The 12872-nt window shown below is 47.8% G+C and overlaps 1 protein-coding gene across 1 annotated transcript in view; it reads right to left on the reverse strand.

The window, feature by feature from the left end:
* LOC127038856 (tyrosine-protein phosphatase non-receptor type 11-like) overlaps positions 1-3738 on the reverse strand; it is a 57006-nt gene extending 53268 nt beyond the window's left edge. The window contains exon 1 of the mRNA XM_050931902.1: positions 3509-3738. Coding sequence (XP_050787859.1) covers positions 3509-3516 — 8 coding nt within the window. The 5' untranslated portion in view covers positions 3517-3738. The remainder of the gene's footprint in view (positions 1-3508) is intronic.
* Positions 3739-12872: the final 9134 nt, after the last annotated feature.

The following is a 12872-nucleotide window of genomic DNA, read 5'->3' on the forward strand; positions in this document are numbered from 1 at the left end:
ATTCTTGGCCCCTAGAGGTGGGGAGTCTAGGTCAGGGTTGAGATGCATCAATGGGGCAGACTATGCTGTCCCTGTGCTCAAGGTGAGATGAGGGCTTTAGTCCCTATGACCAGCCATCTGGTACAGCAGCACAGAGTAAGTGATGAGCACAGCTGGACCTTTCATTGATACTGGAGCAAGTTTTCTCCACTTCTGGTGAGAGGCTATTCAGACCCCCAGCCTGCATATACATAAAGCAACGTCCATGTGCGCAAGCCATCAGCTAGCCAGGGCGGGGTTTTCAGGAGAAGGAGTCGTTTCCATCTCCGACAGCCAACTGTCGCCGTGACTCTTCCCATGGGATTAGGGCAGAACGCTCCAGAAACCTGAGTGTGTACTATACTGCTGCAGAGAGGGTGTGTGTGTGTGTGTGTGTGTGTGTCTTTAAAGACACTGCTTTAAGAACATGCATCTTATTACTCCCCTGCCAGACACAATGTAGCCCCCTCCGTCCATTTAGCTAGTTAGCATACAAAGCAGATATTTTTACCATGAACCCAGGTTCTTATCCATGCCTGTGTTCCCAAGCACCGCATGGATGGAAAGTGACCTAGGAGAGGAAGGATAGGCCCGTTGTTATGGTGATAGCTTGGAGGCATGGGAGACCTGGGTTTGTTTCCCTTGCTCTGACACAGGCTCCCTGCTGTGACTTCAGACAGACTAGAAGTGACTTGCCCCAGTTAATAATAGCAATTCCCTGCCTCATAGGGCTGTTGTGAGAGAAAAAACAATGATTGTGACGTGCTTAGTTCAAGTGTAACGTAAATACCCAGGATAAATAGATTGAGAGGCCTGAGCCAGGTGTCCATTTGTAGACAACTTTTGCAAGTGGAAAAAAGTTGTCAAAGATTCATATTGGGATTTTGATACTCTGCTTCCTTCCTCTCCTCACTTAACACAGAAAGCCTGGACCTCTATAGGCAATATGTAAACTAGGGAGACTACAGGTTTCCTGCAGCCCTATCGGAGATCACATTAGACGTGTTTTAAGAATGGATTTCGAAGATTAGATGACACACTGCATACCACCAAGAGAGACTGCCTGCTACAGTCCAGACTTTGTATGTCGGTTGATTGTGCAATGGATAGAACGTGAGCGACAGGAGCAAAAAAAAAAAAAAAAAAAAAGAAAAAGAAAAAAAAAGGCTGAACCCAAGGAATTTTTGGAGAGATCACAGGAAGAGGCCATGGCTTTGTTTGACTCTAGACTAGGTCCCCTATGAAGGAGAGAAACTGGTCTAATGTAGCCCGGCCCAAATGTATAAAACAACACTATGTCAGTAGAACAGCGTATCCTCAAATACCACTGTGTTAAGTAGGGAAAGAATTACAGCGGAGATTTTCAAAGCAGCCTAGAGGATTTAGACCCATCATCCTTTAAAATTAATGGAGGGGCAACTAAATCCTCTAAGCCACTTTAAACAGATCAACCCCCCATAAAAAAGCTGGAGGGAATGATTTAGCCGGTAACTTTTACCTCTTCCTGTTTGCAAGTTAGCCACAAGTATTTTGTAATTTAAAATTTGATATTACAAATTACTGGCCAAATAAAACCTGTCCACTCTCCGATCTGCAAGTTTCTGTATTATATTATACACTAAGCTAGTTTCATTTTAACCTCAAGCTAAGGTGGAACTACAGAGCTGAGAGACTAAAACAAGCATCTCAATTACTGGGATATTTACCATCCTGTATGTTACAGATGCTGTTGTTCCCATTGTAATTAAGTTGTGTACACACCTGGCAGAAAGTTGGGGCATGTAAAAAATAAGCGCGTCACCAGCCACCTACGAAACTGCTTGGTTGCCACCTGAGTGACATGTCCCACCGTGGAGCAGAAAGTTATTTGTTCAGCTGCTTTGCTATGACCCGATGAAGCAGAATGCAGCAAGGTAGGAGCTGAGACTCTGGGAGGCAGGTGGTGAGAGGGAATGAAGTGGCTTTTGCAAGGCACTAAACAGATTTTAGGATAATCTAATGAGAGTGAAGCTGGCGAGAGCCTTGAGTCGCTCTTGTGGCAAAATGGACAGCAGGTTAACTTCCTGAAAAGTAAGCACAGTCCAGACCTCTAAAGAAGGGGTTCTAATCCATCCACACCCAGATCATAACAGTAATTTTGGAGTAAAATCTAAGCATGTTCAGTGTTATGTTTTGAGGCCAGGGTCTATGCCGAAGAGCTCAATTTCACAATGACCTGGCTGCACTTAGCAGCTCCAAAATGTGGCTTCAGGAACACAAACGTCTTATCCCAGCCCACCTCTCCCCCAAGTGAATATAGTGTGGTAGCATAGACTTGATACACACACACCCCTCATCCACCTGCTCTGATGGAGAGTTTTCCCCCTTTTCATTCGATTTCACTCATATGCAGCTGCTTTCACAGTTTAAGTTGCTTTGGGTCTCAACTAACTTTTCTAAACTGCCCTTGCGAGGACTCCCGAGTTTCTTCTGATGCATTTTATGAGTATTTGAAAAAGTCAGTCATACACATTCAGCCCTTTGAAGCGGCAAAGACCATACGCAGGCACTGTGGTTCATCATTAAGAAAAATGAAACTTAACTACAGTGCATGGCTAAGTGTTCTAAACAAAGGAACAGTAAATGCAATATTGCTACAAAGTAATAACACATATGCCAGTACATACATATGCCATCATACAGATCGCACCTCAGAGCAGGGACCACCTCTCCCATGCGGTGTACGGCAGTGGTTCTCAACCAGGGGTACGCATACCTGTGGGGGGTATGCAGAGGGCTTTCAAGGGGGACATCAACTCATCTAGATATTTGCCTAGTTTTACAACAGGCTGCTTAAAAAGCACTACCGAAGTTAGTACAAACTACAATTTCATACAATGACTTGTTTTTATGACTCTATATACTATACACAGAAAAGTAAGTACAATATTAATATTCCATTGATTAATTTTATAATTATATTATAAAAATGAGAAAGGGGCCATTTTTTCAGCACTAGTGTGTCTGTGAAACTTTTGGATTTTCATGCCTGATTTTGTAAGCAAGTAGTTTTTAAGTGAGATGAAACCTGGGGGTACGCAAGACAAATCAGACTCCTGAAAAAGGGTACAGTTATCTGGAAAGGTTGAGAGCCACTGGAGTACAGCACCACACACTCTGTCTGTACTAATTATACAAACTAAGTTGCTTGCACACTTTCCTAACACTAGTAAAAAACACAGGGAAAGCCAAGCATCTGAGACACTGTTTCCACTGCAGAAATCTCGTACCTCCAAGGAAATGAGAACCTGCTCGTGGACAGTATTAACAATTATTTGCATTGCAATAGTGCACGCACCGTGCTAACTGCTGATCCATTTGCACAAGTGGAGGAGGTTATAGGACCTGAGCGACATAATTTATACCATCTTCTCCCCTTTTCCTTTGCTCTGACTCAAGAGCATCTTTGTTGAAACACAGACGCTACAGACCCGTAAAGCCATTCTCCTACCTCACCATAGCGGTCAAGGCTCGCCAGCCCCAGGGGCGTACAAAGTCCTTAGTCCACAAACCACAGGGCAGCTCAGAAAGGAGGCAGGGTTGTGAGGCGCAAGAGGTGCGACTGTTCTGTAGAGTTCACTGCTCAACAGAGCTCCAGCCTCTAGCATCCTCAGAGGTTTGGCCAAGGTGACAGAACTGGAGGAGTTTCAAATGAAGAGGGGACAGCTGAAGTTATTTACCGAAAACCAACCACCACCCAGCTTATTCTGGACGGGAGAGGGGGTGGAGAGAAGAAAAGGAAGTCATCTCATTCTCTTATCAGCGCAGAGCTGGCAGCTGTGAATGTAATGTTAGAGGGGATGGGAGGGTGTGAACACCACAAACAACACTTATCTGTCCAGTTCAAGGGTAATCAATGAGTGGCCTCCTAGCCAAATGTGGAGTGTGGTGCTCCTGCATCAGGATGGGACTTCTTAGTGTATCCTTCTCTCTTTTCCTTTATAGAGCCAGGGCTACAGAATTCAAACAGTGATTCCGCTCCTGCTAGGGGATCCCACGGGGCGGGTCCAAAAGCACCAGCAAAACCCACACAGGACGGGCAATGGAGGGGAAAGATGGGCTTGTGGTTCAATCACTTGTGCCAGGACTTAGGAAACCTGGATTTACTTCCTGCCTGTGCCAGAGACTCCCTGCGGGACATCGGAAGAGCCGCTCCCTCTGCGACCCGGTTCCCCCATCTGTAAAACAAAGATAATAGTCCTTCCTTTGTCTGCCTTGTCCTCTTACACTGCAGCTGTTTGGAGCAGCGAGTGTCTCTTACTGCGCGTTTAGAAATGAAAGGGGGCTTCACTGGGCTCCTACAATCCGCAGAGCCACAACCCGGCTGCTTCCATCTCTCCTGAACTGGATACGACTCTTGCTCATGGGTTGACACCGCAAAGCTCCCTTTTTAAGTGCTATAACCATACGAGGCAGGTGGAGAGCTGGTGCGAAGGGAGGCTGGATGCTGAGAGATTAGCCAAGCAAGAATTTTGGTCTCTTTAAAATTCTTGCTGCAGGACTGAACTGCAGTCAAGACAGGCACAACACAACGCTGGCTGGGTCCAACCGGGCCTGGGCAGCTGCTTCTAATAAGAGTCACTGATGAGCTGCGTAGGCACCAGGGTAAATTCCTATTTTGACCAAGTAGCTCCTGCCAAAGAAGCCAAACACCCAGACCTACGCCCCCCCACCCAGGGCACATGGCCACCAATTGGCAGTCCTAGCAACGCATCAGTGGATTCAGAGCCAGAGAGAGCAATGCAATGGGAAAACTAAATCGCCTATAGGCGAGACAGCTGGCAAAGGACAGAACCCTGCCCCCATTGTTCATCTCCTCCACCCCAAGGGTTCACACAGTGAAGGAAAACGAGCCTCCCTGGAACACAGGGCTGGAGGACGGCTAAATATACATCAATCAGGGTATTAAATATCCAGGCATGTGGCAGCCTCTGCATGTGCGAGTGTTCAGCCCATTACCCAACAGACATTTAGTGCAATTATGGTCGGTCTGTGGCAAGCCTTTAATGTGCCAACAGAGCAGTTGAGGCATAGAAGGGATTAGAGGGCAGCAATATCCCAACCACGGAACAGCTCTCAGGCGTGGAGCGAGGGCTTCCAAGAAGGGTGGGGATGAGCTGGGAAATGCTCTGCAGCAGGGGGTGGAGGGGGGGTTACATGCGATCAGCTCGGATGGGGAGAGATCTGACGTGGACTGGAGTCAGGTTCCTGCACGGTGCATCTGGCCAACGGTGCTTGGCATGGAAAGCTCCCTTTGCAGCCTGAGGAGCAACCTTAACTCAAAACAACCTGGGTCATCAGACAGGAGAGGAGAAGCGATGGACAGAATGAAACTTTGCCCGCATGTGGCGTTAGACTCAGGGATGACTTTCGGGCAAGATGATTGGAATCAGACCCCAAATCCCACAGACTTAAGCCCAGGCCCCACTTCTGTCCACGCACAAATCTGTGACTTGGGTCACCAAGTGCTCCGGACCCAGGTCCTAGGACCCTGTTGGTGGGGGAGAGTCCCACTAGAGCCTGGGTCCAAGTCATGTCATTCTGTAGGGTGGACATAGCTCATGCTGCAGATCTGCATCAGAAAGTCTGAGCAGTGTGGTATGGACGTGAGAGACCCAGAGCCAGCCACCATAAATCCAGGTTGTACAATGCAGTGTGGACGCTAAAGCGTGGGCTTGGAACACCAGCTCCATAAACCCAGGTCCCATAGGTCTGGGCTTGGTATGCCATGCAGACATGACACACCCGTCGAGGCCCTTTTCAGCAGAGGATCTCCAAGCACGTCACAAAAGAAGGTTGCTTTCTCATTTTACATTCTGGGAAATTGAGGCAAAAAAGCAGGAACGTGCCTCACAGGGAGTCAGTGGCAGGGCTGGGAATAGATTCCCGGACTCCCTACTCCCTGTCCTAACCACTACAGCTGGTCAGAAATTTTGAGGAAGGTGTGTGGGGTGGGTGGTTCTCTGGGAAATGCCGATTCGTTGAATCTGGGACTTAACAGTGGAAATGTAACGTTATTGCTAAAGCTGAAGTACAGGATGGAACTTCAGATCAAAACGAGAGCGAGGGAGACCCACCCCCGAAGAGCCAATAGCCCAGTGGTTAGACCACTCAACTGGGATGTGGGAAATCCAGGTTCAAGTACCTGGTCTGACCTGGGAACAGCAGGGACTTAGAGTGTTCACCTGGGATATTAACGACCACTCCAAGCGCTGGACTGTTAGCTACTGCAGCGTGGCTGAGCATCTGTCTCAAGTTTTCACAATCCCCACACACAACAGTTTTGGTTTCATTCTGCACTGGAATGGAAACGTGCTGAAACCTCAGAACTCTTCGTGAAATGGAATTCTTGTCTGCCACCAGCCTGGCTATTCACGCTGTCCGCTCATTTCATCTCCCCCCCTCAGCTGGAATCAAAGCAGAGGAGCCACCACCCAGGGATTTGCCAGAGACCACCAGCCCACAGACCACAGTTTGGGAACTCTGCTATAGCGGATTGCATGGGCTACTCCTGACAGCAGATCAGCCTTCATGTTTCCTCCCTCACCCCTGCCCCACACGCTGTAACCCCTGCCTTCCCTACACGCCAGAATGTGGCTGTGCCAAATGCCAACTGAACTATCCAGCAGCCACCCACCTGCACCATAGTGGGCCAGAAAAAAAGGGCAGGTTTGTGCCATCATCAGACCCAACAGGGACTTTTGCTGATGTTTCATCATTCAGAAACAAGGCGCTTTTACCTAAAGCTTTTTAAAAAAAAAAAATTCTCCTGTAAGAGAATCTTCCAAAGCTTGGATTAAGCACATTCGGCATCTGATTCAGGCAAGATATTCAGAGTCTACAAAGTGTCCAAACCTGGTAAATTCAGGGTTACCCCTGAATGTCCACCAACCACACAAATAACCTGTCATTACACCACAAAAGGCCAGACAAGTACTTTTCAGCAAAGAGAATTTGTGCTGCCAGACGCATAGAAAGAATGGCAGAAACATGAGCTAACACCACTGGAGCAGGTAAGGCTAACGGGCAGCAGAGTGTTGACTGTCCCCTGTAGTTCTCTGCCCAGCTATCCCTTCATAAATGATGGGCCAAGGCTGCCTCTTACTTATGCCAGTTTTGTACCAGCGTATCTCCAGTAGCGTCCAAAGCGTTACCCCCGATTCACACCCACATAAGGGAGACCAGAACGAGGCCCAATATTCATTATGATTTTAGCCCTTTTTCCTGGGCGCAAGCTGTCTGTGCATCTATCCTGATTTTCATTCCATGTCTTTGTTCCTTTCGCAAAGGAGCATCTTCAGACCCTGGACTGTGCAGAATGGGCAAAACATGCCTCCGCAGACAGCCTGCACAATGTCTATGCACCACTTAAATCTCTTAATCCCCACTAAAGCCACTGGGGATTAAGTGGCATATACATTTTGGGTGGGACCTCTACACCAGGGTGAATTTCACTCAAACTGTTGGCGTTGACTAGTCACTGTTTGCATCCACATGATTGGTCACCTCCGTCCCATAAAATGGGTTTTGCTCCCTGACTGGATGACTGAAATATTGCAAAAAGACAAACCTTTCTGTATCTCACGACAAACTCTGCAGGAGCCACCCCTCTCGCTGACTTCAGGATTCCCAGGCCTTTCCACAGCTACCTTTGCAGAGGGCCCAGGAGCAGCATTGCCAAGCCCAAGCATTTGAAACAAGTCAAGAGGAAGGTCCCCTAAAAATAATGATTTTAAACCAGAGTTCTTTTTGTTTGCCTTCTGTTTGAGCCAGCACGCGCATATGTGCATCACATTTTCCAGATTTTCTCCACAATCATAAAGGCTAGAAATGTTAATATTCTCACATAATGGCAGGATTCTAGGAGTTGTTTGGGGATTTAAGGTCAACCCCAAACATCAGGGAACTCAACAAAACCCCAATGCTGCAATACCAACCTAGGAACTGCCCTATGGGATCAGACCCATGGTCCGTCTTGACCAGCTCACCTGACGGCCAACGGCCAGCACCTCATGCTTCACAGGCCAGGGCATTGCTCACAAATAGAGGAGAACAGGACCACAAACATCTGCATGTTACTTAAGGACCCATGAGGTTTCAATCCCCATTCTTCCCCAGGCACTTCTGTGCCCCCCCCCCCCATGCAATTTTGTTATACGGTCAATGCCGCATAGGGGAAGAAGGGGAGCTCTCCCTAGTCAAGCTCCAGAGACCTCCCTTCTCCCTCGCTGGAGGCTGGTATGTTATCTTCTCCTATACCTTAAGATACACATACAAGACGGAGGCACTCCACTGAGATCAGTCCTGCCGCCTGCAACCCAACAGCACACAGATCATTAAATACAATGTATGAAGAGTGTGGGGGGGGAAGGGGAGAAAGAGAACCCACCCTCCCTCCCCACAATTGTTCCAATACAGCAACCAACGAGCTCTGCTGTGCCACAGGAGACTAAACCCTGCCTCTCCAGCAATTAACTGCATCAGCAACTTTACAGCCAGAACATGACTTTCCTTTGTTTACTACCAACACTTCCGTGCAAACCTGTGCTTTAAAATAGAGACCAATTTCCTATTTGACACTCAAGCACTTTTCCTCTCAGCTCAATGCCGTGTATGGGTAGATAGCGCTGCCAGTTAATGGTCAGAGATAGTAGATGCAAGAGATAGTAGCTGTGATGATACTGGAAAGAAAAAAGTAGGTTACATCCTGGGCTGAAATAGGACTTCGCTGGACCTGCATTTTCCTTCTTGCTATGACTGAGACATACTAATGTGTGTTTACACACCCACACCACATCATGTTTTCGGTATACATTTTATACACCCACAAGTTATAGCACAGGGAAAAAGCCCATTGTAAAGCCATGAAGTTCAGAGTTAGAGGTAAACTTACAAGGAACCTAAGCATTTTCAATTATGAAACTCAGTCAAGGAACCTCAAACAACCTTAACTCTGCCCCTTTTGTCCGAAATCTAACCTACCCATTTTCAGGCAGATAATCCTTTGTTTGTGGATTTTAGAGGGTGGATCAACAGTAATAAAAAAAATCCTTACAATAGAAACTTGCTTCCAAACTTAGCTATGGAGTGGTTACCAGTATGCCATAAGAGACCAACACACAGACACACACACACACACACACACACACACACTCTCTCTCTCTCTCTCTCACAGAGCCTAATGAATTAGGTGCCCAAATTCCACTGAAGGTCAAGGAGAGCTGGATGTTTAACTCCCTTACGTTACACTTCAAGCCCCCCAGTCTGTATTTTATAGAAAGGAAATACCAGCCCCCCTCCCAAAAAAAAAATAAAAAAACCACCACCAGAGTTGGGCGGGAGGGGGGCGCGGAGGAAGAGCTTAAGGATAAATTATGTTCCAATTGGTATAGAAAATTTTTTCCCTTAGGCACTTGCCATAAATTTTCCCACGAGCCTCAGAATTTTGCAACAACTGTGGGGAGAACTTTCTCCTGTAGTAAATATTTGTTTAAGCTCAACAGGCAGAGGAGGAGAGGAAACTGCTGTGTGCTTCCATGCTAGATAAGCACACTACCCAAACCAAACTTCAACGCTGGTAGCCCAATGACAAAGAGAAAGGACAGCAAGGCCAATCCCGCAGAGACAGATGCACGAACGTAATTCTGATGGAACTGCACACTCGTGTAAGGGCTTGTCCGCATGCAAACTTGCTTCGAGATAACAAAAAGGGAATCAAAACTGATCTCATTATTTCGGTGCAAATGTCCACAATCAGATCTGCAATGAAGCAGCTAAAGTGCTCAAACGATTCAGCTATTTTGGTGCAAGTTTGCACGGAGCCCAGATGGAACTCTGCAGGATTGGGGACTGAGTGATCACAAGGAACAGGCTGCAACAGGATTAGGAAATTTCCTGTTCTTCTTTTCCCAGACACCCTCCCTTTTTATACCACAGCTTATGCAACCAGAGCTGCACAGCGTTTTTAAAGTAGCACAAGTCCCTTCTCTTTTAGAAGACCAACAAAACCACCACAAAATGTCAGCAATTGCCCCACCCAGCCACATTCCCTACCCCCAAATCATGAGTTCTGTGAGCATCTCCTGGTCTATTTCACACTGGGGTGAGGCAGGATGGATAAAGAAGGTGCCAACAGCTGCCAGTCTGCACATTGCATGCAGCACATGGGCAGGGGGAAGCAAGCACATTTGCCCCCACTTCGCCCTTTCCCCTCTCAAAATGAGATCCTGCCAGAAGTCCAGACGCTGGAATTATAAACGCACAAAGCAGAGATCGCAGCCAAGAGACAGGGCTCCATTCTCAAGAATTAATCTTGCAAGGGGAAATTAACTTTATGCAGATGCAAAAAACCCCAGACCTTTTGATTAAAGCCTGGTCTACACTACGATTTTAGGTCGAATTTAGCAGCGTTACCTCGATTTAACCCTGCACCCATCCACACGACGAAGCCCTCTTTCCGACTTAAAGGGCTCTTAAAATCGATTTCTTTACTCCACCTCTGACGAGGGGATTAGCGCTGAAATTGGCCTTGCCGGGTTGAATTTGGGGTAGTGTGGACGCAATTCAATTGTATTGGCCTCTGGGAGCTATCCCAGAGTGCTCCATTGTGACTGCTCTGGACAGCGCTCTCAGCTCAGATGCACTGGCCAGGAAGACAGGAAAAGTCCCGTGAACTTTTGAATTTCACTTCCTGTTTGGCCAGCGTGGCGAGCTGATCAGTACAGGTGACCATGCAGAGCTCATCAGCAGAAGTGACCATGGAGTCCCAGAATCGTAAAAGAGCTCCAGCATGGACCGAACGGGAGGTACGGGATCTGATTGCTGTATGAGGAGATGAATCTGTGCTAGCTGAACTTCGTTCCAGTAAACGAAATGCCAAAACATTTGGAAAAAAAAATCTCCAAGGGCATGAAGGACAGAGGCTACAACAGGGACTCACGGCAATGCCATGTGAAAATTAAGGAGCTCAGGCAAGCCTACCAAATAACCAGAGAGGCAAACAGCTGCTCCTGGTCACAGCACCGGACATGCCGCTTCTATGAGCTGCATGCCATTCTAGGGGATGCAGGCACCAGTACCCAAACCTTGTGCTTTGACTCCGTCAATGGAGTAGGACGCAACACGGAAGCGGCTTTTGGGGATGACGAAGATGAGGGGGAGGAGGTTGAAGATAGCTCACAGCAAGGAAATGGAGAAACCAGTTTCCCCAACAGCCAGGATCTGTTTCTCATCCTGGACCTGGAGCCAGTACCCCCTCGAACGCACCCAAGGTGGGCAGTGGTTTGAGCATTGGCCTGCTAAACCCAGGGTTGTGAGTTCAATCCTGGAGGAGGCCATTTAGGGATCTAGGGCAAAAATCTGTCATGGGGTTGGCCCTGCTTTGAGCAGGGGGTTGGACTAGATGACCTCCTGAGGTCCCTTCCAACCCTGATATTCTATGATTCTCTAAGGCAGAGAGGGATCTCTGGTGAGTGTACCTTTGTAAATATTATGCATGATTTAAAAGCAAGCATGTTTAATGATTAATTTGCCCTGGCATTCGCGGCCAGTACAGCTACTGGAAAAGTCTGTTAATGTGTCTGGGGACGGAGCGGAAATCCTCCAGGGACATCTCCATGAAGCTCTCCTGGATGTACTCCCAAAGCCTTTGCAAAAGGTTTCTGGAGGGGTCAGCCTTATTCTGTCTTCCATGGTAGGACACTTTACCATGCCAGGCCAGTAGAACATATGCGGGAATCATTGCAGCGTATGGTCCCACTGTTTGCTGGCATTCAAACAACATCCTTTCTTTATCTCTGTGTTATCCTCAGGAGAGTGATATCATTCACGGTCACCTGGTTGAAATAGTATGGTTTTATTAAGCAGACAGAGGTGCCCGTTCCTGCTGGGCTGTTTGCCTGTGGTTGAACAGAAATGTTCCCTGCTGTTAGCCGCACTGTAGGGGGAGGGATGAAGCCATCAAAATGTAATCTTGTAACAAAAGCACATGTGCTATGTAATGTTAACAGCAAAGTTTGCCGTGAAAGAGTGTACCCATTGTTCTATAAAAATGTATCTCCCTTTTTTTTTTCCCTCTCCACCAGCTGCATATGTTTCTCCTTCCCAGAGGATAGCGAAGATTAGAAGGTGAAAAAAAACGCACTCAGGATGAAATGTTCTCTGAGCTCATGCTGTCCTCCCACACTGACGGAGCATAGCAGAATGCGTGGAGGTAGAAAATGTCAGAGTGCACAATATGAACACAAGGAGTGGTGGCAAGCTGAAGAGTGTAAGTGGCGGGCTGAAGATGATAGGTGGCATCAGCTCACTGACAGAAGGCAGGAGTCACTGCTCAGGCTGCTGAAGCATCAAACTCTCAGGCTCCAGCATGTGGCTGAGCTGCAGGAAAGGCAGCAGGAGCACAGACTGCTGCTACAGCCCCTGTGTAACCAACCGCCATCCTCCCCAAGTTCCATAGCCTCCTCACCAAGATGCCCAAGAACATGGAGGGCCGCCCCCACCCCGGCCACCCAGCCACTCCACCCCAGAGGACTGCCCAAGCAACAGGAGGCTGGCATTCAATAAGTTTTAAAGTGCAATGTGGCCTTGTCCATCCTTCCCTCCTCCCCTATCCCACCCGGTGCTTCCCTCCTCCCCCACCCCACCTAGGCTACCTGGGCAGTTATCCCTGTTTGTGTGATGAATTAATAAAGAATGTTGCTTCACATTCATGCAATGACTTTATTGCCTCTGCAAGCAGTGATCGAAGCGGGGAGGGGAGGGTGGTTAACTTACGGGAAGTAGAGTGAACCAAGGGCGAGGGGGGGGGTCATCAA

Source organism: Gopherus flavomarginatus, chromosome 21 (genome assembly GCF_025201925.1).
Source record: "Gopherus flavomarginatus isolate rGopFla2 chromosome 21, rGopFla2.mat.asm, whole genome shotgun sequence".
NCBI classification, from domain to species: Eukaryota; Metazoa; Chordata; order Testudines; family Testudinidae; genus Gopherus; species Gopherus flavomarginatus.